The 26,204-nt window shown below is 42.5% G+C and overlaps 1 protein-coding gene across 1 annotated transcript; it reads right to left on the reverse strand.

Annotated features, from left to right (window-relative positions):
- Nucleotides 1-2,108: 2,108 nt before the first annotated feature.
- On the reverse strand, nt 2,109-23,835 carry EMP2 (epithelial membrane protein 2). The gene is made up of 5 exons (XM_064672800.1): nt 23,603-23,835; nt 8,934-9,045; nt 6,916-7,009; nt 5,472-5,618; nt 2,109-4,890 (listed from the first exon to the last, which is right to left on the reverse strand). Exons 2-5 carry the CDS (start codon nt 9,009-9,011, stop codon nt 4,706-4,708), a joined length of 504 nt encoding a protein of 167 aa, XP_064528870.1. The 5' UTR covers nt 9,012-9,045; nt 23,603-23,835; the 3' UTR covers nt 2,109-4,705.
- Nucleotides 23,836-26,204: the final 2,369 nt, after the last annotated feature.

Consider the following 26,204-nt stretch of genomic DNA (forward strand, 5'->3'; position numbering starts at 1 on the left):
ATAATCCCATGAAGGCAACTGCAGTTTTACTCCTCTGTGCAATGTACACCTGTTTTAAAACTAAGCAACTAAGTACATTCACAAGTTTGTGACTTTTTGGCTAAATTTATTGGGAGGGAGAAAAAAGAGCACACGCACACACCTCCCTTTAGAAACTGGGGCAGTGCAGTAATGATCCAAAGTGAACAAATATCCCTCTGGATGTAACAAAGACCTCCTCAGCACTCCTTTTGATAGCACACAAGTTGTGGTGATAAGTTGTTATTACTGGTGTGCAAGGAGTGTTTTCTACTTCGGGGAAAATCTTACTGGAGAGATGGAAACATCAGCAACATGCTGAATATTAATACATGAACACTGGGTAATCTGGGCCACTGCTGTTAGGCTGGAAATACACAGCAGCAATTCAGTTTATGTATTTACATGAACCTAAGTTAGTATTTGTTATTATTGTTGCACTAACAGCTGGTTTTGTCTTGGTGCCTAGACTTTGAAGAAAGTTCCACATCTTCCTCCACGGATCCACATCTTGCCTTTTCTCCAGAGCTTGCTGAAAAATTTGAATCCTTAAACTAAAAGAGGCTTTTGTGTAAAATCCAAAGGGAATTGCACTGCCATGGGCCCTCAGAGGAACTGATCCAACGTGTGCTTCCCTACACAGTTACCACCTGGATCTGTTCCATTAAAACCTCAGTAATAATTCTGCATCACATTGGAAGAAAATAGACCAAATAAGGGCTTTGCCACTTTCGAGGCCTTACTGTTCCCACAGGTTATCATCCCAGAAAGTCTCACTTCTTCATTCAGTGAAAAGATCTGTGTGGATGTGACAGACCATTTTGTGATACACAGTCTATAACTACTTAAAAAACTCTTGAAGAGACCCAGAGTACCTTACTAAGTGGTCTGCTATTGTTCTGCTGTTCTGCACTATATTGTTACTTGCAGTGAATTTCAAGTTAAAGTGTTATTTGTATTGTGACATTTAGACTGTAGAGGATTCATTTCCTCATGTTTCTTAATTGTTAGTGTCTGTTATGAATGTTATTCCATTTACTCTGTAAGTTTGATTCTATGGCCTTGGAAATGATGTCTTGTTTTTAAAACTAATTTACTTCCACATTTCATCTTCTTTTGTCTTACTGCTTCAGAGGGGATTATTGCACATAGGGTAGAAATGAAAAATAAAATTTTCAGCTTCATGATTTTATTTCAGCAGCATTGATGAACTATGATTTTAGGAATCTTAGCTCTCTTCAGTGTTTGGAAAGGTAGTGGCTCATCTTATTCCTGATTTTAGAAATTATAGGAAGGATTTTTACTTTTGTCTGTTTAGCTAAGTGGCACAAGTTTCCATGATGCTCAAGGTAAGAACAGCTCTGCAGTCCTTCCATTATTTTGAACACATTAAGAACCACATAAATTACTGATGTAGCTGGGGTAAAAAAACAGTTAATGTCTAAGCAGCACAGATCCTGTCACCTACAGTGCTTTTGGTTTTTTAAAGGTATCTCATAGCAAACTAATGTACAACTTCATTTTCTCTTGTTCTGGATGGAATATATAAAGAAAAACATTTTTTTTTAAAGTATCTTGAAATAAGTACTTTAGATTGTTTTTCCAAGATTGTTCCCTGTACTTCAAGTGCTTGTTTGTTGGGTAAAAAATGTCAAGGTAGAGTCACAGATGCTACAGAATATTTTAAAAATTTGGACTTTTTTCTTTTGTTCACCATGATTAGAAGGGAGAAGTTTTATGGGGTTTGGGAAATTATTTCTGGGGAGCTGGGAGGAATGTTTTGAATGGATCTGTACATACCTGTGTGTGCTGCTGGTTCCTCAATGCAAACCTGAATTTTGGACCGGAGCAGATGCAGAAGTAACTGTTTACTCACATGGCCAAGGCACTCAGCCTTATCTTAAACACATGGCTGTTTCTAGAAATGATGAAAAATAACAAAACCCTTACAAGGAAACTACTTTTCAGGGCATCTGTGGATCCTGCATTACTCAGTAGCTATTGACACCAGACATTTAAAGGTTCCATACACTGCTATTTTCTCTGCTTACCCTGAAAGGTCTTCAACAAAGGACAAAAATAGCTTGTGGTTCTAGTAGAGGCAGGAAGAATTTAATTTTACCTGTTCACACAAATACTCAACTATTTCTCATCCAGCATAGTATAAATATATCCCAAGCTTAAAGACAAGGTCAGATTGCTAAACGTTTGCTATTACAGTACAAGAATGTTTTATTTTCATGTACATTCCAGAATATATAGAGTATAGAAAATGGTATATTTTAAAGGCATATCAGGTAGAAAGAATATCCTAAAATATGTTTGTCCTGCTAAAAATTCTAGTTCACTGGTTTGCTACTTGTGGGTTTGCTGTGCAGAACATTCCTGAATGTCTGTTCTATGTGGCATCTTGTGTATGCTGCTGTTTGTACTCAAGTGTTGGTGCTGTGCATCAGGTGTTTGTTGTGTGTGTGCTTTTTACTTTTAATTAAAGGGACAGAGCTTTAATCTGGAATTAATCTGTGTGTTCAGGTATATCTACATCTGTATTTTAAATACTTGCTCTGTAAATGACCTGAGCATGATCAAGGCAAGAAATTGAAACATCTCTGCAAGTCAGTGGTATAACAGCTAACTTAGAATTTTACAGGACTGTCCTCTAGGTACAAGTCAGTTGTAATCCATATTTGCTTAAGAATTTCCCTTTTGCATGTTTTAATAAATCTAGCAAAATGCCTAGCTAATGAGTCTATCTTCTTTCATCCTTAAACCTGCATCTATTTAGTGAAGACAAATTCTGCTTGCAAGCAAAAATTCAGGTTTTGAACTTGAAATGTATTCAGCAAACTGTAAAAACACTTTTTTAAAAAGTAGGGTAATAATTCTTGAAATTCAGAGCACTCCCACTAAGAGGAAAAAACATGACATAATACTGTAGCATGATGATAGACTGGGAAGAATGCATTTTCTTCAAACTGATTTGGGTTTTTTATTATTATTTTAATGTGTCGTCCTTGCTCATCCTAAATTTTTAACAGTCTTGCTGGAATTTCTTTGTTCCCAAAAAAGACAAGTAGCACATGCCAAATCATGTTGAGGTGTTGAAGGAATGAAGATGGAACTCTGTGACCTATTACTCATGTTGGAGACCATTCCTATACAGTTATGCACCTGAGCTTTTTACTCTGGGATAAATCAAGGATAAATCTGAAGGAATCAGGTCAATAACTAGCTTACTACATCATAATAATTATCCATTAACTGAGGTATCATGTAGTCAGCATTAACTCCAGTAGAGCTGCACTACTTTGTGAGACTGAATTTCTTCTAAATACCTCATTCAAAACCTATTCTACTATTTTACTGCCTGGGTATTGGGCCAGCTGTAGTGAATACACTGAAATAAATAAATGGTTAGAGCTTTTAAAAAGTCAAATCTCTACTTAAGCATCAGAGCTGTGACTAACCAGAAAAGGCCACTTCATTCTCCACACTGATCTCCCAACTCCAAAATCACCATCACCCAAAGTCAGTATTACACTGCTGAGCAGCTAAGCCTGGTATTACAGCACAGATTTAGCTCACAAAATTACTGAAAAATAAAAACCACCAAGTCATTTTATCTTGAAAACCTAGTCTGGAATTCATAAGCATAATAACTGCAGTCTGATTTGTTTAGTAGTAGTGTTTAGTTCCAGTGAAATCCACAAAAGAATTTAAAATGAATTTTTTAAAGGCCAATTTCCTAATGGGCAGACTCAGGGAATGCTTTTGTAAAGGCCATATTAACCATGAAATCACTACATGATAAGAGCCCAGTGTAATAACCATGCTGAGTTTGGCTGTAAAAACCTAAATCTGGCATTGCTTGATCACTAATTTGCTTGGAAAGCTGCAGATGAAGGCACTGTGATGCTTGTTTTCCTGTTCTACCCTGCAGAAAGCCTACACACAAGGCAAAAATAAAGAGATTTAGGACTGGAGTGGGGTATTCCTTAACTGCTCAGACTGTGCTGGTCCCAGCTGAACAGTGAATTTGCCAGTGAGTTCTCCCGCCAAAGGGTCTGTGCTTAAATTAAATGTGAAAGAGAAGAAGAGAAACATTTGCTGGAGTACAAAAAGGAGTTGTTTACTTTTGCAAAGCAAGTGGTTTTAATAAAAACTTGATGACACTTACTGCACATTACAAAGAGCAGAACACTGGTCCAGTGCCAGGACAGACACTCTCAGTGCAGCTTTGGGCTTTATAATTCTTTCCTTTTTCATTGTGATCTGGGCCTCATTTTTTTTACACCCCCTTATATTTAACACATTCCAAAGGGATACATCTGGTCCAGGAATACAGTTAGCATGTTGCTTATAAACTAATTTGCACGGGCTTTATTGGTAATCTTCGAGAGGCCAGGAAGAAACTGTTAATGTCTGGTAAAGGGAAAACCATTTATATGATGATGAAATATGTAAAAGAAACAACTTGGCTCTGTCCTGCTCCGACCCCTGACCTGTAGGTGCCCGGCGTCCCATTTCACCTGCCTTCTTTTTTTTGTGATTTGTTTCGTATCAAGAACACAGTACATTTTTAGAGAAACAATACCTTTACTACAAAACCATGTAAAGGATTATATACAAAATGGTTACTGGAATTTGGTTTTGTACTGCAGTGACAGAAATAACTAGCTGCTGACATTTATTTACGCTTCCTTAATACTAAGTACATCACACCACTGATCAGGGTAAAGGCAAATGCAATCCAGGCTAAGACAAATGAATAGCCATATTGGCCTTTAGAAACTTCCATCCTATATTCATAGCTCTGGTGCAGTTCTTCATGCCTGTCTGTGTAAATGGAAGCTGCAATCATAACACACAGACCTGGAGGAGGAAGAAAATAATAAAGTTTAGCATCTTGAAATATTATCAATATATATATAACTATTCACTGTCTCTCTTCTGTCAGCTGCTTCCACCAACGTCCTTTCTTTGCAGACACTTGTTTTCCATCCTCAGACTAAGCTGGAAGCATTTCAGGACATATTCTCAGTTTCTTTGGCATGGATTAAATTCGAAGTGCTGTTGTGTATCTGTGTTATTTGCAGTGAACAGAAAACAATTCTGAACATCTGGATAGTTCTAAAGACTGACAAAAAACAGAGTACCTGCCTGTAACAATTACAGAGTTATTTAACTTGTTCAAGAAGTTCAGAATCTCAAATTCTTTCCCTTCCAAGTTTAAATTACTTTATTCTGAGCAGTGATGACATCCATGTTTTAACTCCCTCAATATTAAAGAATGGAGCAGTTCACTGTTTAAACAAATATGAAGGATAAGCTGTGGCCTCAAGAGCCCTACAAATTCCTCATGCAGCTCATTCTTTTTGAAACCTTTTTCCCCTTCCCCTTCCTTACTTTCACAAAAACATCATTAAAGTTACAAGTGTTGAAAAATCACTCACATGACAGGAGCTGGATGATTGAGGTTAACACAAATCTTTCTCCTTGCTTGAGACGGAAGAGCTGAAGAATGAAAACCAGAAATGCCACACAACAGAAGATAGTAGATAGGATCATGGCAGCCTGAACGGCCTGAATCGATTGATACTCTGCAGAAACAAAAGTAGCCTTGATTAAAAATAGTTTCTCTCTTTGGCTCCTCCTGCAATGAGGGGCAGAGCTATGTCCTGGAAGCAGGAGTCCAGCAGACCCAGCAAACCCACTGTGCCTTGCCTTAGGGTGGTTCTTCCCTGCTTCCTTGGTATTGATGCAGTCAGTGGTTTGAGGATTCTTAAAAGCTTCTCATAAAACTGAATAAAAACACTGAAGAGGCTGTTCCTCCCACACCACATCCTTTGCTACCATCAGTGTACTAAAAGCACAGTGCAACTGCCAGCTGTCCCAAATGGCTCACAAAGGCAGACCCCAGCCTCCAACCAGACCTGGAGACAGCCCTATCCAGGAAGATGTAACCAGACAGGATATCCACACTCGGCACAAAAGATTCCTCAGATCTGGATTTTTCTTGTCAATGACTTCCCTGTAACCAGGAGCTAAAGTAACCAATAAATGTTTAACTACGTGTAGCTACTTTGTGTAACTTTGCAGCCAGGCTGAGCTCCTACAACCCCTCTCCTCCAGCACAGCCACTGCAGTCAGAGCTCCGGGAGCAGCAAACATTCCTGAGCTACCCATCATCCACCAGTCTGGGGACCTGCCTGCAGTGGATGCACAGCAATACATCAGAGGCAAACCCTTAAATCCAGGTGTGATGGATCATCTCACTGCAGGTTAGAGGCCCTGAACCAACCTGATGCCTCGAAAGCAAAATTATTTCATGGGCACCCAGCTCTTCAAATGATCTACCTCTTCAATATACACCCAAGTTGAAGGTGCAGAAATAAAGCAAATGTAACATTTGAGAACACATTTATTTTTTTGTAAAGCAGGATATTATGCTGGGTTGTATATTAAGGCCTCCTTGTTAAAACTTCAACTTGTGTTCTGTCTTCCACTTTTCCCCCCATTCTTGTGCACAGCCAGTATTTTTAAGTTCTTCTTTGCAAGTTCAATTCTGAGGCAAATTCTATCAGATTCAGATGACTTTACTGTTTTTACCTGATCTAATTTTTTAACAACTCTTTAGCACTTCTTGTTAGTTGTTTGTGTTTACTCTCTTGCACTGGGCTTTTAAGTGCATGTGACAGTTCTTCTGCTTTCCTCTCACAGGAATTGCTGGAACAGCTGCTTTTCCAAAATCAGAAACCACTATTAAACTTTTTGGAAGACCTGTGCAGTTAGGGCATGCAGATTTTTGAACAATTACATTATGGCCCCTGCAGATTTCATAGCAATTTCAGCAGACCTGCTAAAGGAACAGAGACATAGGCATGGAGAGACACTCACCTCTGAACTGATCAGTAATAGCCAGACAGGTGCTAGTATTCGTGGTACACATTCTCCAGACATCTGTAGAAAAGTTATCTCCTACCCACCAGGCCTGCAAAGTAAAAGTAAAGAGCTCTTACAGGGAAAAAATTAAAAAAATCCCACAGAACTCCTTAGTTGTCCATCAATTGTACAACAGCTGGAATGATTTTCTGTTCATTTTTGATACTTAATTGCTCAAACTAAATTTGAGATTTAATGGCCTTTTGGAATAAGGGGTACATCATCCCCATGTCATTCTCATTTTAGACCTCTGTAAGGTAGGAGAGGGAATCTTAAACATCCCAGAGCACGAGGGATTTCCACTGTTTGGGCAGAAATTTCGGGTAGTCAGTGACTGCTCTCTGCATAAGACACCTAGGCAAGATCTGCTTTGTACATCCAGACCCTGTTTAGGATGCACACCTCTTTGAAGGCACAGCATTTGCTAATTTGCAGGAAACAGCAGGGTATACATCTATGAAAAAGAATCCTTTATAAATGTTCTGGTTCCTGGCACTGAATTGATAAATCTCAGTGTAATGCAGCTGTGCTGTCAATGGACAAATGCAGTATGAACACTTTGGCATCTGACAAATTAAGATCCTCCTGTGGTATTTCTGTTTTGAGGTTTTAACATTCCAGGCAAAATGGCACTGCAGTGTCTGAACAGATTTTTATGGTAGCCTGCAAAACGACAAGCACTCCACACAAGTGGCATTTCCTCAGGAAACCCATTCCCGTTCCAATAGCTACCCAGGCCTTTGTTTTGACTAGAGTTGTACAAAATATGACTTTTAAATATGACTCCTGGTAGGATCTGCTGCTGAAAGAGACATTCCAGAAACCTCACAGCTTACTGTGCAGCTTTGCAAACAATACTGCAGTTAAAACTATAATATATTATGGTAGCAGGAATATGTGTAATAACAATGCTGTGTTTTAAGAAAAAGCATTACTTTCTCAGGATGCCATTCATTTGGATTTTGCAGTCCAAGTTCAATATATTATTTTTCAGCTCTGAGCACTATATAATCCTTTCAGAGTTATTTTCATGACTATAAAAAGCCTCTTAAGATCATTAAATCCAGCAGAAGGTGGTTCCACAGTTTAAGTTTGCAATTGTTAAAAAGTACCTAATGACAAAGCAGGGGTTTATTTCTGTAATAATTTGGTTTGTATGTAGCAGACTTGAACTAAGAATAAGTTGCTTTGCTCACTGTCCTTGCTTTCTAAATATTCAAAGGAACAGGGTAAGACAACCTGCTCTAGTGCTCAATTAATGACCTACCTCCATGGAACAAATCAACCAGCTGACTGCAAGATAACATCTGAGTTTGTACAACTTTGCAAGAAATAGTTGTGGGTAACACATCATTTCATTTGGAGCATAGTCTTGGAAAAGACCATGGGATTCAAACCAGCTTCACTCAACAGTGAAGTATTTTCAGCAGCAAATTTTTTAATCTCAAAAGCCTGTACACACCAGACCTCTTGGAGAAAGAAAGAGCACAGACTACTGATCAGGACAGTGGGCTGTTTTGGAAAGAGGAAAATTCAATTAAAAGCTAGATGTAAATATTGGAAGGGAAATTCTTTCTGGTCACAAAAATAAAATGGAAATTTGAAAAGAATACAATAGAAATTATTCTAAAACTTTGTGCTGAAACTGCTTCAACTGTATAGACACAGATACATTCGTGGGGTCTCTCATGATTTAACTGGGCATCTTGGACAACCATTTCTGAGGCAAAGCACACCGTGACTGAAATTATCCCCACACATTAATCATGAGCTGTTTGACTTCATATACTTGACATAAAAGGACAGTAGATTTCCCCCCATTTTCCTCATATCCAGCTGAACCAAGTCCCATAGCTCCACCTTACGTGCTTTCAATAAGCAAGTTGAAGACAACTAGAGAAGAAAAACTCAATTTTTATGAAGCAAAGAAATGCCTGCATGTTTGAGGGAAAAAGAGACGAAATGGCACTTACATTGTCAATAGTTGAGATGAACAGCAGTGCTGCTGAGGTTATGTGAAACACAATAATGAAAGCCAGGAGAATCAACATCCTTGCTCTGGGGAGGCTTTAGTCTGAGATCAATCTGTCAAACAGAAGGGTAAATAGGAACAATCTTTAAAAGCTGTCAGTGAATCAACCTGCAGTTACACTGCTTTGCTGTGGCTCTGAGCAGTGCAGGTCAGCATCAGTGGATCTCAGAGTGAGGTGCTGTTAAAGAGTCAGGAACATCGGATGCAGTTTGAGTCCCACAGCACAAGTTCTACCTCCAGAGAGACTTAACTGGCATCACAGGTGTTAAAATGAATCACAACTTGAAATGAACCCAAGAGGTGCATTTTGCAACCTTCCAGCGAGCTGGCTGCAGTGAATAAACACACAGAGAAGTTTCTTTCTGTGTGCTTCTCCAGCAAGGATGGAAAAGTCCTTCATGTTAGCTTTTAGAGCAGTGCTTTTCAAATTACAGCCTCACATGCACATGATACTAGAACTTCCACAGGCTATAGCAAAGTCTTCTTTCAACCATCCTTTCAAAGATTTCAAAAAGATGCTTGCAGAACAAAATTAAGTGCATCAAGAACTACTTCCTAGATTTAGTAATAACTATGTTGTAGCTTAGGTCTCATGTCCTCTGTTCATATGGTTGCAAGTTTTATCCACTAAATAATGTAATGCCTAAGGACTATCATTTTCTTCAATACATTGCCTTGACTGGTAGGGCTGAATAAACCCACTAGTCCTGTAATAACCCAGCTAGTTATTTTATGTTCAGTCACTTAATACTCTCTTGTAGGCTACCAATTATCTTTTTACCTTATCTAACCCAATTCCTACAATTTCACATTTCACATGAAAAAAAAAGTATTCTTATGTACAAAGGAACCAGAAGTTGTATTTAACTGGAATTCCTAGGAAATCTGCAAGCACAAAACAAATAGGGTAGGGAAAAATACTGTTTCTAATAGACAGAAAAGTGCAATTGCTTGGTATATCTCTTTCTGTGTAGAAATACTTGCCAATTAATATATGTTATATGCTATAAGGAACGTGCAGTCTTGCAGATCTTCTCTTTGCATTTAAGGTGCACAGTTCTGTACATTATCTGCATGTTATCATTCATCAATACATTAATGCATGTTTCTCCCCTTCCTTTGCTTTGGACACATCTCATGTCAAATGATCCATTCACATAACACAGCAAATATCCAGAAGAAAGGGAAGTTATGATTTTTTTTTTTCAGGACTTCCATGATTTTTTTAATGTCTAACCCCCTTTCTTCTGCTATTTACTAGAATCATGAACCACATGGATAATTTAACCAAATAAAAGGACTATTTTGACAGCATCTTTAAAGCAGATCCCCTGCAATTCCCACTGGATCAAAATATAACTACTCTGCAAAACTTCAACAAGAACATAATCAACAGTGTAAGAACACATTGAAGTGAGACAAAAATTCCAGAATAATCCTTTACATCTCCACAGCAGTACAGTGTTACAAGATCAAAGGCAAACAGTATGAAAGTGTTTCTGAGAAAAATGATGGGACAACCTTATACCCATATCTAATTGCAATGACTGAATGGCAGAGCCAAGTCAAATCCTAAAATAGGAAAAGCAGCTACTCAAGTTTGTATTCCTTCCCATTTCCTCTCTGTTAAACTTTGCCTTCTCGGCCACAACAAAGAACAGAAAGTGACAATTTCCTCCAACAAGCCCATTCTGCTGCATGACTCAAGGTCCTCTGAATCCAGTTCTGCTTCTAGAAATGTCATTCATGGCTCTCCATCGAGCCTTGCTTGAATGAAGGGAAGGAAGAAGGAAAAGAAGATATTTTGTGGGTTTGTATAATGCCACACCAAAATATTTTCATTGTGAAATGTACCAGTGTTTGCACAGCACCCCTCTTGTCTTGTGGCTGGTTTTTTTCTGAGTTTCATTTCTTGCACTGATGGTATCTAAGCAGACAATAATGCAACAGTCATTTGCCATATAAGGAGAGAGAATCAAATTATACTCAGTATTATTTTAAGAATAACAATACAATTTCATCTTATTACATGAAGTATCACAAAGTAAGAGAGACCGAAAAACGTAACCTAATTAAAACCCAGCTTGCAAAATCAAGACTTGCTGGCACAGAAAAATCCACTTAATCTTCAGTCAAGTCAATGTTTTTGCTTTACTGTTTTCAGCCATAAACAGAAGTGTTTCAAACAGGATGGATAAACATGTATGGCTGATGAGGAGAAGAAAACATTTTATGTTTTACCCAAATAAAGCCAAGATTGAATGAAACAGATTTTTGTTTTGTGTGCACACAGATACATGGATACAGGGATTAAGTACACTGGGGGAAAGGAAGGAAAGGCCATTTCCAAGTAATTAATACCAGGAAAAGACAGCAAGAACCAGTTATCCAGGAGAGATCCAGAGAAACTGTGATCTGTGGGCAGGAAGCAAAGAGCAGCTGTCCTCTCCTACGATGCAGCCAAGCAATGACACAAGAAGCTACTACAGTATCTGCATCCCCCTCAAGGCAGAAATTCTGGATTTGATCTCTCAGAAGGAACTACTGGTCCTCCTTCACTCCAGACAATGCTGAAATTTAAAAGCTCACTTTGGAGACTCAAGATCCTTCCACTCCCTCAGCAAGAACCTCTTTCTCCTCCAAGGACAAAGCCTGGTACCTCTCCCAGCAGCAGGCAGCTCCTTTCCTCTTCCTATGAGCAAGGGAGGGGAACAGTTATGTCTTCACATGGAGAATTTCTGAGAACACCCTTTGTATTAAGATTCAGAATTCTAATAATGTATTACTAACCAAACACCTTGGTTACATCCTATTCTGCAGACTAGCTGGACTCCTCTTTGTTTCTTATTCACTATTAACTGTTTCTCAAGGGCTTTCTTCAGGTTCACAATTGTTCCCAGTTCTTTTCTCAGCAGCTGAAGCCCCTTTGGAAGCTGCCACCTTCCAGAGGCTTTTGCCTCACTCTTTTAAAATGGAGGGTACCAGCAAGAGCAAACTGCTGTTTAACCTGCCTGAACCAATTCTGCTCAACAGAACCACCAGCAATTTGAGCTAGATTAAAACCCTATCTTCTCTTACATTTTATTTAATTTAATTAATTTATGCAAAATTGTTGTCTATAAGAAGAGCAAATACATTTTTAAATCACCTAAATTTGGGAATCTTGTACTTTGCACTATTAAGTGAATGGGAATCTGGAAACAGCTGTATTAAGAAGATGCATAGAAATGATCAGACTCTTTCAAGTAAAACTCTGGTATTTGTCTGATGTGATAGGGGGCTCTGTAGTCATTTTTTCCATTGCTATTTAGCAGCTTTGGAAGCACTGCCCTATTATCAGTGCCAATACACGCTGCTTTAAAGGCTTCTTGCTCTTGCAGGAGCCTTCTCTTAAATGAATCAATGCTCAGCTCTTCTGTTTTACTCTCTTGATTACAGGCAAAATGAAGAAAAGCTCCCTGGGCAGAGTGATTTTTCACTTTCTCTCATTTGCAGTGGTACACACTATGCTCTCAAGTCAAGGAGTTCATGATTTTAAGTACACTGCCTTTAGGCACAGATATTGTTCATCATTTCCCAAAGTGGTTTGAATTCTTTTAATAGTTTTCACACACACATATAAGAGAAAGGCTTTTTGGACACACTAAACTTTCTTTTAACAGAGATGATGGAGCCACTCTTCCCAGAAGTACATGATGAAAAGACTAGAGGCAACAGCCACAAGTTGCAACAAGGAATACTCCAATTGTAAAAAAAAAAGTATTAATTATATTCAATGAGCATGATTAAATACTGGAACAGAGCCCAAGAGGCTGTGGGATCTCCATTCTTGGACATTTTCCTAACTTGACTGAAGCAAGGCCCAGAATGTCCTGAACTAACCCCCTGCTTGGAGTTGGAGTCTGCACCAGAGACCTTCAGAGGCCCCTTCCAGCTCTGCTCTCCTGTCAAGCTGCAGCTCTTTCAGCAACCTCCCTCTACGAACCTCCAGCAAAGCTCTGACAAAAGAGAACATTACATTTGACTTAGCTCATCACCTCTGACATTAAAAACAGATTTGGGTGCCATAGTAAGAATTACATTGGATTTCAATTGCAAGGCTCAGCACTTAATACCACTTCACAAAGGATGGGGTAAGGCAGAAATGCACAGGTACTGCTGAGCAGCAAGTGCAGACTGCCACTGAATCCAGAGAGAGTGAGTTATGAGAATCCCACTGAACAATCCAGATTTGCTGTGGTAATAAAGTTTCCCACAAATGCTGTTAAGTTGCAGGATACTTACACAAAAACACATTGAAAACAGAAGGCCAGTTGTATTAACAGCAGAGTTTTTTTTTCAATGGGTGCAGAAGAACTGTTTCTGGGTAATACTCCAATGCTACCTTGTTTTGCACAGGGAGGATAAACACAGCAGTCACACAGACTGTTAGAAGCAGTAGTTTGGCACCTTCCATGTGAGAGCCTGATGAGCTTTACAAGAAGTGGCTAAGAAGAGCCTCTGCTCAAATCTTCTGGACAGGCAGAGACAAGTACCTCCATACGAGATAGAACAGTACAACAATCACAGAAAGTGCACAGTAAAATAAGGTATCCAGGCCAGGGTTTCCAGCATTTCTGTACTGTACTAAGCAAACATGTTACAAAACTGGATTGCCTCCCTATGTCAAATTACACACGCACACACCCCCCTGCAAAAAAACTCTCCATTTATCTTTAAGATAAAGTTTATCTTTAATGTCCATCAGTACAAAGAAACATGACTATTTGATTTTTTTCTGCTGTTTAGTACAGCAAACAAGCAAAAATGAAAACTGTCTTTGACAGTTCTTAGCAGAAGTTCTATCACTACTTTCCAGCCCAGATGTCATCTCCACAACACATGCTTTCGTTCCTTCCCATGCAGTTCCACTCTGCTGCCAGGCTGTTTCTCATGTTTGTGCATACGTGATTTTTGCAACCAGAGAAACACGTCCATAGTACAGTATGTTTATCCTGTGCTCATTTGCATTGGAAAGGCTAAAGCTTACCCTCCAACACTGGCTGCTGCCCTCACTTCCTCAGATCAAGTCAGGCTTTTCCATCATCTTCATCTGAGTCCACGTATGAGAAAATCTCAGCACAGACAATCCTGGTTTATGCTCAGAAACGCCGAAATCACTGCAGAACAGCTCCTGCTCTGTGCAGACCCAGGCTGGGGGTGTGCAGACTGCTCCTCACCCACGTTCAGTGTGCTGGAAAGACACACCCAAGAGAAGGGGCAGACGATCCTGCTAAACGAGTTACCAGACCTGCAGCTCTCTGTGCTGAGATGTTTCATTGCAACTCGAACAGCAGGTCTTTGGGCCATCAACAAGCACCCGGCTCAGCTGAACTTTCTTGAGGTCACCGGTGTAACACTGAATCAAAGCAAACCTTCTTCATTATCAATTCTTCTGCCCCTCAGTGCTATAATTAAGACTGAATATGTGAATTTAGAAGAAAAAGTTTGTATACTTGTAGCATGAGAAGTCTGTCATCTTGTGATGCATCACAAGATGTTTGGATTTACATGATGATCATTTTGTTTTGCTCTGAGTTCTTGTGCCACATCTCCTGGTGTCTCATGACAGAAAACTCAGAAGTTGGCTCACATTTTGCCTGTACCATTATCTCTAAACTTGCATAAAACTCCCTGGTTTATAAGGAACAGAGTGATACTGTTAACTTTCTTCTTTTTTTTTTTTCTTCTACCAACTATGAAGCGTTCTGTTTTTCTTATGTGATTCTCAGAACTGGAACCAAAAGTGAAATAAGTTCAGAAGGCAGAATTTCTCCCAAACTAGCAAAAGCTTTGAGGATTTCAACAATCCTCTAACCTCTAAATATGAAACAACATAAAGGACGAGAAAATCAGGAAATGTAACACCAAGGGAATAATTACACCAGCTCATCTTGTACTTTTCTGTCTCTTTTCCTGTGTCATCAATGCATATTGGAAAACACAGCTAAAGCAGTCTAGTTTTATTTTACATGATGACTTTGGAGCCTTACTTTAGAGAACCAGCCTTTAAACATTTCATAGGACAGAAGTGCTAATCTTAAAGCTAACACTGCAGGTAGGTTTATAAACAGCAGGCAAAGGCTTTGCTGCCAAGAATCCCTGAAAAATATATTGATAGTTCTTTGGTGCATGAAGTGAGCTGCTACTATTAGAGCTCACAGGTGCACAAACTACATAGAAAATGAGGTTTTGCTTTTATTAAAGTCTTATTTATAAATGTAACTCAGTAATTAACAAAATAGATCTACCAACAGATGTGGAAGTCTCTGTATTTGTGCTCACATATTCTGTGTTCAGGGAACTGAACAGATTGTAGAACTGGACCCTCTCCAACCTATTCTTCATGTTCAAGTGTACATTCAAATCCTGACCTGTTTTCCTGCTCAGGGGTTACACAGCTAACAGTCAGTACAGAAACAGCACGTCCTCCTTCAACCAGTGATCTCCTTGGCCAGCCAGGACACCTCCAAGAGGTGCTGGTGGGCTCTGACTAGACCTCTCCAACACTGAATAGAGACCCAGGAGGGAAGTGCAAAGGAAGAGTGACACTCTGTGCAGCAGATGGGCTCCCACCCAATTTCCTTCTGGTATGAAGCCAAGCACTGCTCTTCATGAAATAAAATTTCACTTCTCTACTTGATGCTGGACTTGGAATCAAGAAGGGTAAGTGTCCTGTCAGCCCCTAGATGGCACAGACACCATCGGCTCTTTTTGTTTATGATCAATCACTTCACTGAGAATGCATTCAAGCCCACAGCTCTTTGTGCTACCTGTTTTATGTGGAAGGAAGAGAGCTTGTCACTTCCAGCTGCTTTTCAAAGTCCTTCCTCACAAAGCAAGGAAATCAGAAGGAAATGAATCAATGTTCCCTGCACTCAACCACAGTAAGGCAAAAAAAAAGAAATCAATACAGCAAAACTTAACCCATACCACTTTCTAGAGCTCTATTTGAATTACAACATTTATGGTTTTTTTTAACTTAATGGCAGAAAATGAAAGTAGAGTCATCCTGCCAGATCTGGATTTGTTGGTGCCCTTGCAGTAGACTGTGTTAAGACCCAGCAACCTCCACCACAATTACAGTCAATTTGTTGTATTTTGATAGTGAAATACAGGGGCTTGGAGACAAACTGGCAAGACATGATACGACCTAGTTTTTATCCATCTTCTTTCAGAAAATCTTACCTTGCAACCAAAGCCCTGAGGTCTGCTTTGTGTGTGCACCACGACTAATAGAAATGTGCACCTAGAGCTTAGTCAAACCTTTTTTTATTACAGCAGTTGGATGTCTGTCCATCCTCCTGGTACTGGTGGGACTCCATGTGCAATAGCAAACTTACAGTGAACAAGCTCATGTTCTTGGCCTACCTCTCACCCAGGTGTGAGGGGATGCTGAAACACCCATCCAGCTCTTTCTGAATTCCCTTCATAAACACTAAATCTAGGCTCCTCCTCAGAAATCCTACCTAGTTACCAAAAGGGAAACAGATGGTGCTTACAGTCAGGTCTGGCAGACCTTCCCTGGACCTCCTCCCTTCTCACCCCATTCTCCTCATTAGATCTGTGCTGTCAAGACAGAACTCCAAAGTCTGGGAAATTATAACCCTGCTGTTCCATACATTTCCAAAAAACCCAACAAACAAACTGCAGCAAAAATGCAAAGTGCTAGCTTTGAGCACAGAGACCCAAAGAAGCTGACGTTTCTAATTTCTCAGGAATGCCTTTAATAAAGTTTTGACCCAGAGATGCCAGCATTGCTGCCACTTCTGGAACTCTGTCAGTCGTTTATTTGCAAACAAGTCTGGACTGGGTTTAGACTTGCCCTACCACTCCTTGCACTATGGCCCTGCTTTGTGCACTGCAGAGGAAAATCACTCTGCCATGAAGCCTTTGTGGGCAGACTGAGCAGAAGAAAACCAGCAGGACCTCTGGGAAAACAGGAACACAATGCCCTGTTGGGGGGTGGGGAACAGGGGGGTGGGGAACATTTTCACTTACAGGGAAAATGTGCCTTTTGACGTCTCACCTGAAAGTCCTAAAAAAAATAAAAAATAGCCTGAAGCTTAAAAAGTTCAAGATACATGTATTCAAACACTCCATCAAAACCTGGAAGAGAAATGGAACAGCCAGTATATGCTGAGAAGACAATTTAGCAGGTACAGGAGTCAGTTGCCTACACTGGCAGACCCTTGACTACAGGTGTAGTTGAGTTATAGTCTTTAAGCCTTCATCTTTTCAAAGCTGCTCTTTAGAGGGTTATGTGTGTTCAGCAGAAAGACAATGTTTTTCCTCCTCTAGCAGCACAAACCAGCATCTTCCTCAAAAGTAAATCTTCCATGTATTATTCTTTTTCTCTAAAGCACTTTTTCTTGTAACTGTACTTTTATGCTAGATAATCTCAGATTTAAGCTGTTTTATGTCTACATCTAAATCCCAACACAACCCACAGTGGTGTAAGGCAGGCTGCCATATTACTAAATAACACCTGAAAGGGTTACAATTAATTTCTTAATTCCCATCATAATCATTCCCTGTGCTCTTCCACCTTCAGTTTATGCTGAGCACCACATGCCTTTGGGAAATGCTAACAAAAAATGGTCTTTAATCAAAGATACCCCATGGATCAAGAGATCAGTTCTCAAAGGACACATATTGTTTAAGAAAACCCTGCAGTAATTTGAAACAAGGAACTGCTTTTGTACTGCATTTTCTGGTTTCTTACAAAACATAAATGTATTCTCTGAGCTTTCACAAAGGCAGCTGCAAAACATGTTACAAAATGTTTGTAACTTGAAGCATGTATGGGTAGAGCTTAACTGTATTCTCAGAAAATGAAGAAAAGCACACATTATTTCAGGTGTTCAATGCATCCCCTCTGTTCAGGTAGTTTGCTTGTTGTGCACCAGATACCACTTCAATATAAACAAAGTTGTGGTATACATTAAAACCTTCTTAACAATCAAACTGGTCTAAAAGTACTAAAAGCTTGTTTTCCTAAGCTTAACAAGTCAAGAACTTCTCGTTCTGACTTGTTCATTTTCAAAGATGAAGACAGACTGGGGATATACTTGCTTGCAGGTCAAGGCAAACACATAGAAGGAAAAAGAACTGTTTAACTTACAGATGAAAATAAATGGCTATAAATCAGGTGTGAGCATATTTAAGATGTAAATTATAACTCTTAGAGCTATCACGTTCTGGAACAACCTTACAATCACCACAGCATAGGAAAAAGAGACCAGCCTCCACAAAAAAAGGATTTATGTGATCTGGTATTGCAGACGAGGTGTCCTGAGAGGACCCTCCAGTTCTGCACTCCTGTGAAGCCCATCCCAACAGTTTCTCTGAGGTCTCTCTCTGTTTTCAACAGGCTTTTGCATGATACCCATGCCCTTGGCACTCTGCTGAATTCTCTCCTCTCCTGCAAAGACCCGAGGCACTGCTGAGAGCAGTGCTGCCTGCTGGGCAGTGCAGTAACACGGGGTGATCATGACAACACACAGTCGGCATTAAGGGAGGATTCATTTCTCAGGTGGGTGGCAAAGCTTCAAAGAGACAGCAAGGCCTGTCCCCCTTGTCTGAGGGTGACCTAAGGGCTACTGTTGCCTCCCAGCACTCAAGGGCAGTGGTCAGGAACCACAGAGCTCTTTGCAGCCTGCTGGCACAGCCCTGCCTCTGGCTCAGGGAATCAGCCCTTCCATGGAGCTGGACAAAGACCTGGGGCTGCACTGATAAGCTATTCGAGCTATGAGGAGCCTCCTGGGAACCTGCTTCTGAAGCAAATAGTTGAAGTGAGGTGTGGCCTGGCCTCACCCCTGCTCAATCACTGCACGGCCACATTTCAGTGTCATGGTTGTCCCTGTTCAATACCTTGGCAGGGCAGGGAGTGACAGACCAAGAGTAACACCAGACCTTCTACAGGTTGACAGATTAAATGTATCTTCAGTGTTAGTCAACGAAAAGAAAGAAAAAAAAAAAGCACACCTGCAGCACTGACTACACATTAACACAGTTCTGAGAGCAAATCTCAGACCCTGGAGTCTACTCACTACAGACTGCTGCTTATTCAGAGATTATTCCAGATACAACAGAACAGCTTGAGTGATTTATGCTGTTCCACCTAATTAACCAACAAACAAAGGCAGAAAAGGTCTGTCTTTCCAGATTGAAAGCAATGCATTTAATTCTGCAGAAATGAAAGCTGATATTGTTTTAACTTTGGCAGATGCTCTGTGGAAATTGCTCGCAATTAAATGCGTTGCATTCGCTGTTGTAAAATTTTCAAACTGCTTGTTTTGATTTGGCTTTGACTAGCTCTGTATTGAGAAATTTTGGTTTTAGTTATTTCAGAGTTTACACATCATCTATCAAGAGTGTGAAAGTACATTTCTATTGATGGTACAACAGTTGGCTATAAAATAGAGCAAACTCTTCCACAACTACTACTACTTTGTTTCACAGCAACACTGTAGCATATGACCGAATACCCAGCCTAGCTCCAGAATGCCATTTTTACATTTTAATTTGCAATGGGCGCAATTAAAGTAAAACTTTAAGGTTCCTATGTGAACTTTACAAGTCCAGGTAGAAGGATTTCTAACCCTTGTTCGAGCACACTCGCTGCACAGCTCTTCTACACCCTGGTGCTCTGTGGGAACAGCCCAGACCCCTCTGCCTGCCCCAGCTCAGCTCTGCTCTGCCCTGTGGATCCACCTTGGCCAGGCTGGGGGCCCTTGGAGTGCCTGGGTCCCTGCAGAGCCACATTTCACACCAGTCACAGTGCCAGGTAAAGGCACATCAAGCCCTCTAGCACATGACAGACGAGCAGGCTCAGCCAGCTCCCCACAGCTCCACATCAGACTCTTCTCCCAGACTCTGGGTTGTTTCTGCATTTGAACTAAGCAGCTGGGGTGTTGTTTCTGTGGATTGAGCAGTGCCAGCCCTAGAGAGCAGGTGAGTCCACAGAGATCACCATCAGCACGTGCACCTCAGCAGAGACATCCAGAGACTTTGGAAGGCCACTTTCTGTATGGAAGAAGACCAGAATTTTGGTGTATTTCAGGACACGTAACACCTGCATCAAACACCCGAGGGAGTGTTCATACTGCCCACCTTGGCTGTTTGAGGCCTGTGCAGTTCCAAACACAGCGTAGCATTTAAGAATCAGTGCAGTAAACCATAAATATATATCCTATAGCCATCTCTAAGGGGTATTTGAGTCAGGCCACTTTCTGCCCCACCTACAGACTCCTGTGAAGATCTCTTCACAGCCAGAGGGTTGTATTTTAAGGTCACACCCAAATTATGAGGCTTCACCTGGCATGCACATACCATCATTAAACCTGCCCATGAAACTTCATCGGCAAAATAAAAAGGCATAATTACATTTTCCCCATTCAGTGAAGAAATAATAATTCCTTTGATGGATGAATTCAGGACATCAGGCTTTCTCTTGAATCCCACCCAGCAAGATTTATTTTCTAAGAATTAAGATACTTATCTTCCTAATGAAGTCATGAGCATCACCTGACATTTTGATATATTTTACAATATTATCTTCTCTTTAAAATAGCAAAGCTTTCAACAAAAACAGCCAAGACTGAAACTCCACTGCAAAGATCACTGGTTTGCTTTGAGGATCCAAAAACTAAACAAACCTTAACAAACAGCTCCATGAATGGAATTCCTTAGTGTTGTGCTTATGTTTCCTCTGCATTCCCTCTGAGACCAATGTGATTTCAATAAAAGCTGTGCATTCCTTTCTACTTTCAAATTTGGCTGTGCTGAAGTATTGCATGGATTTTACATAAAATGTTTGCTTCACTTCAGAGTAAATCTCTTTCTTATTGGTTCCTGTGTATCACAGTGCCTCATTCTGCTGGGTCTTCTTCCAACAGGAACGTGGAGGAGGACCTGGAAAGTCCATCTGCCAGCTAGCAATATAAAAGACCTTGTCCCCAGAGACCTATTCATCTCTTTAATTAAACACATTCTTGTACTGATTTATGTGGTGGTGTCATGTCTTAGATGATGCTCAAGACACAAATAGAACATGAAGTGCCAGTGGAAAACCAAAATATGCTCAAGCCACTGAGGTGAAAAGGAAGAGTCTCCTTGTGCTGTCATCCATCTAATTTTTAAATGGACAGGGAAACAGCATCATGAAAGGAGATAGAATACAACTAGTATACTTAGCAAAAGTGGAGGAAAGTCTTGCTTCTCTAAATATCCACATGAAATTAATGAGCATAACATTCTTCTTCCAATCCCTGCAGGAATGTCAAACCCAAGATGGGAAACCTTGAGACAAACAAGACAACAAAATAAGAGAAAGACACAAGGCAACTGTGGAGCAAGAGATGCTACTAAATGCAAGAGGGGTTGAGTGCGTTAACTGAAAGTGGGTATAAGATGGAGATCTTAATTTCTTCTAAGCATTGCTGGCCAGCAACAATAACTACAGCATCTAAGAATTGAGACAGAACCCTTGTCTAAGAGAATGATGTTGCAGCAGCCTTCAGTCTTGACCTGCTCAGTCTGTTGAACAACTTCCTTTATTAGCAATGTTTTAAATCTGTGTAAGCAAATAGAATTCTCTGTTTTTCCTCACTGGCAGATCCACAGCATAATCAACACTGTTTGTGTGCTTACGATAGAAGTCTTTCCAGACCACAAATAAAGAATACAACACCAGTAGTGTCTTGTCTACTGATTGTACGTTGTTTTTATTTTGAATTATATTAACAGACTATTTTCCTTCCCCAGTGAACATACTAACAAGAAAGTGATCACCTCCTAAGAGTTTTCATGGTATTGCTCCATTTCATCTCAGTTAATGTTGATGGCTATTGGCAGTGTAATTCCTGGATTCCTGGCTGGGCAGACAGCTGACCTGGTAACATCCATGTCAGCCACACAGCTGGCAAGACACAATCTGTGCACATCTTTATTCAGCATGGAGGATGAGTCTTCCCTCAGGTATCCCAACAGTATTTCCTAACTCAACTCTGCAAGCTCACAAAGGGATTCAGAGAACAGCAAGAGTTCTTTCTTTCAGTGTCTTTGAAGCAAAGGTCAAATCCTTACATCTTATGCTGAATAAACTCATATCAGCTTCTGGTGACCATGTTTTCCATATATCTTTGTTTTGACTCCCACTTTGATGCCACCAGCTGTGGTAAGTACCTGCACCCCAGCTGCATTCCCTACGATGGTATTTGTTGCACACTCACAAAAAAAAAGCAGGACTCTCCAGCAAACTGCAATTCACGTTTCTTCCCTCAATGAAACTCATGCCCAACAGTCACCTACCATTTGTGTGGGTTCCTGCCTGCCCACGTCTGCAGACATCTGGCATCTCAGCCCTGGCAGTCCAGCCACACAGCTCCTTCCTGAGCTACCTTACCCTGCCTGGACAGCAAAGCCTTCAAAATCAACATCCTAGAGCAGGTCTGAATGAAGGAGTCATTACAGACGACTTTTATTTGACAGAAAAAACATCTGCTCAGGCAGGCAAGAAGGCTTATTTTACATAGTTAACACACCAGCACTGTATGTACAGAGTCTGAAAGTAAGTGAAGAGAAAGTTCTACTTTTTCTCTTTCTGGTGGAGATTAGCCAACCATAGCTGTTTATTTTCAAAATTCCTAAAGAAAACTCCAGGAAAATCCAGTGTATATTTTAGAGCTACTCAGTGGGTCTCTTCACAGCCCTGTATCAAGTCAGAAGATACTTCTAAGATGTTCAACTACAATAATTGCTTATCATTTACATACTATTCCCAGGTGCTGGGAAAAAAACGGATCTTCCTGCACCATGTGAACAAAGTACTTCTGCCAAGAAATTAACAGAGAGACTGAGCTGCAGGTTCCTTGGTGGCAGCATTCTGTGAGTAGGAGCAAGCCCTGTCTGCTAAGGAAGGGCCAGCAGTGCTCTATTCTTCCTAGAAATGTCCAAACAAGGAGCTGACCTCTCAAATTCAATACTCAATATTGCAGGCAACCCATGTCACCGAGGGCTGCCTGTCTGGTATCTGGCACACAACGTCCCCAGTGTAAGTGGGACATTATATACAGACAGAAACCACCAGCGAGTGAAACTGCAGTTTGACTCAAGCGGAAAAACGTTTAACGCTGGCAAAAACTTCATAAAAATCTGCGCTGAATTACATCTAAGTGTATTTTCCTTCCACCGGGGGGAGAGGGGGGGCAGCTGCCAAGAGCAGCCACACGTTCCTGCAGCACACGCGAACTCCGGCGAGAGTTCACTGCAGAAGAGAACAGAAAGCAAAGCAACCATCCCGCGGAGAGCGCGAACTTTCCGGAGTGCCTGGCGAGGAGCCCCTCGGCCCGGCCCGGCCCGCTCCCCGACGGCCGCAGCGCCCGGGGCGAGGCAGCGGGGCCGGAGCTCCGCGACAGCGGGGCCGCTCTCCCCGCCCGGCCCAGCGACGGCGCGGCACCGAAATAAAATGCGTTTCGCAGTAAACAAACCCGCGATTTTTATTTTTTTTTTCCCCCTTTTTCCGCGGTTTCTTCCTCCCCGCTCCCCCCGCACCCCCGCGGTACTCACGGGCGCGGGCCGGGGGCAGCTCTCCGCGGGCTGCGACCGTCTGGCGGCGGTGCCTCCGCCCGCCCTCCCTGCGGGAATGATGTCAGCGGCGGCTGGGTGTGGAACCAGAGCGGCTTTCAAAAGTGCCCCCCGGCCGCTGGCGGCGGGAGAAGGGGTGTGAGCGTGTCAGCGTGTGTGTGGCTGAGAGAGTGCGCGGGGACGGAGGCAGGGAGGGAGGGACGGAGCGCGCACGGGAGGATCTTTTCCCCGCCCGTTCCCACTCGGCGGCGGGCGGGCATCCAGGCGCGCTGCCGCCCGGCCCTCCCCGGAGGCGCTCGGCCCGTCGTATCCCGCAGCCGGTCCCAGTCCTGATCTCAGTCCCAGTCCCGGTCCCGGTCCCAGCAGCGCTGCCCCCGCCGTCCCCCGGGTCGCGGCGCCTGGACGGGGCGCACGGGATGCCACCAGCCGGGCGCTTGTCCCTCTCCCTGGACCTCGGCTGCTCTGAGCCTCCCGCAGGAGTGACTCGGCACTCCCGAGCACCGAGTGCGGAGTGCGGCGGGGGCTCGTCCCGGGGGGAGCCGCGCACGGCGAGGGGCGGCGATGCCTCCCGGCACCGCGGGCGAGGGACGGGCGGGACGGACGGTGGCAGCGGGGCGAGGGCTTTCCCGGGAAGGACGGGGCGATGCCCAGGGCGGAGCCCCCTCACGGGAGCGGTCTGGGGGGAAAGGAGCCGCGGCTCCCAAAGGGGCCGGGGGCGACTTGCCGGGGCCGGCGTGGAGCCCGTCCGGGGGAGAGGGGCGGGAAGGCGCCATTTCGAGCTGGCCGAGCTCCGGCCGCTCCCGCCGGGGCCTCCCGTCACCCGGCCCGCCGCCTCCCGCCCCTCAGCGCCGGGGCCGCCGCCGGCGGGAGCCCTTTCCCTCGGCTGCGAGCGCATCCGTCGCTGAGGGACGAGCCCGGGGCCGCCCCGAGCGGCAGCGAGTGCCATGTTGGGGCAGAGCCGCCCTGGCCCGGAGCCCGGCACGCCAGGCTGCCATCGCTGGTCTGGGCTTGTTCGTCACGGAGGAAAAAGTGTCTGTGTGTGTGTGTGTAGATCTGAGGAAATCTGCGCTCATAAAGCCATGCCCGGGCAGCAGGTGAGAGCGGGGTCACTGCCCGCGGCTCACGAAGCCCCGTCTTCTGGAGGGGTTCGCTGACCATCATCGCCGCTGGCAAACACTGCGTTTCCACCTTCGTTTGGTGCTTTATCTACTTGCCTGCTCAAGTAGATAAAATAATTGCCCTCTTCAACGGGGTAATGGCATTTACTCCGAGTCGCAAGCAGGATGGAGAACGTAATTCGGCTTTTTGGCTGCCTTGCAGGTTTTACTGTTGGTGCAGCCTCTTGCTCCGAGGGCTGAAAGGTCTCACCTGCCCTTACCACAGTGTAACGTTGGCAGGGAAATCTGGCTGTTCCAGTGTGGCTGTCAAGCTGTCTGTCTTATGTTTGTTTTCTTTTGTGTCTTATCTCTTTACAGTTCTGCACAAGTTGCTGTCAACATTTGCCTTGGATGTTACCTAAAAATCAGGTAGACCATGACCCTTTGGGTTCAAACTGTATGGGCAAGTTTATGAAGAACATTTCCCAGTCCCAGGGATTACCTGTCCTGTAAGAACTGTAGTGAATTCCAGCAACACCATCCCTATTCCCAAAGTTATCACACAAATAGCAACTATTATGCTGAGCAAAAACACTGTGTTGGTTACTACTCAAAAACTAGCAGCATGACCTTCCTTCGCTTCACCCTTACCCCTTCTGAAGTGCAGCATTAGTGCTCATGTACAGCTGTTGGGAATTTCATGTCTTGCTAAGAAGCAAAATTATAGGAACACTGAAAGCATTGTTTTTCTCAGTCTTAGCACCCCCAACTCCACCAAACACTACAAGCAATTCAGCCAGGGTGAATGGCATTTGGTGGCATGGTAATCCCCTTAGGGTGTCTTTTTCACTCTGATATTAGCTTTAGTTCTGTTACAACTACTGAACATCAAACACATCTCGTGTTCACAAATCACTTAAGAATTACACAAAAGAATACCCAGTGCCATAAACAGTCCCCACTGTTCACTAAAATTTAGGTTTCTATGTGCTCATGTATTCCAAGTTTCTGGATAGGAGGGACTGGCACTTAAACTAGTGGCTGCTTCTCCCTTTGTACAACACCTATTTTCTGGTAATTGCCCTGTGGTTAGACTGGAATGGGAGTCCAAATTGGCCCTTGGGAGATGCTCATTGCTCTGGGGCTGAAGAAGCAGAGGCAAGAAGCTTGGGAGTATCGGTGGAGGAGGCAGTCCTGCCTCTCAGTTCCCAGGGATTTTAGAAAGGAAAGTGATCCCTCAGGCTGAGCCAAACACTGTAAGCATGAGCAGCCTGACCTCCACTGAGCTGAAGCGTTAGAGCTGAACTCATTTAAAACATTCCCCTCACATAGAGCTCAGTTTGCCAGTGGAATATGAAAACAGAACACCTGATTTTTAAAACAAAGGTATTGTTGCTTATAACTTAAGGTACTATAAAGAGGTTGATTGACCATTCTCCTTCATCACACACTGCATTCAAGGCACTGCTTGCTAATAAACGCATAAT

Source organism: Pseudopipra pipra, chromosome 16, assembly GCF_036250125.1.
Source record: "Pseudopipra pipra isolate bDixPip1 chromosome 16, bDixPip1.hap1, whole genome shotgun sequence".
Taxonomy (NCBI): domain Eukaryota; kingdom Metazoa; phylum Chordata; class Aves; order Passeriformes; family Pipridae; genus Pseudopipra; species Pseudopipra pipra.

Excerpts from the sequence above, each read along its gene's own strand:
- EMP2 (XM_064672800.1), bottom strand. The coding sequence starts at position 9,011 with ATGTTGATTCTCCTGGCTTTCATTATTGTGTTTCACATAACCTCAGCA. Across the intron at positions 5,619-6,915 it reads TATTACTGATCAGTTCAGAG|AGTATCAATCGATTCAGGCC; the intron begins GTGAGTGTCTCT and ends TTGTTTCTGCAG. Across the intron at positions 4,891-5,471 it reads AATCATCCAGCTCCTGTCAT|GTCTGTGTGTTATGATTGCA; the intron begins GTGAGTGATTTT and ends TTCCTCCTCCAG.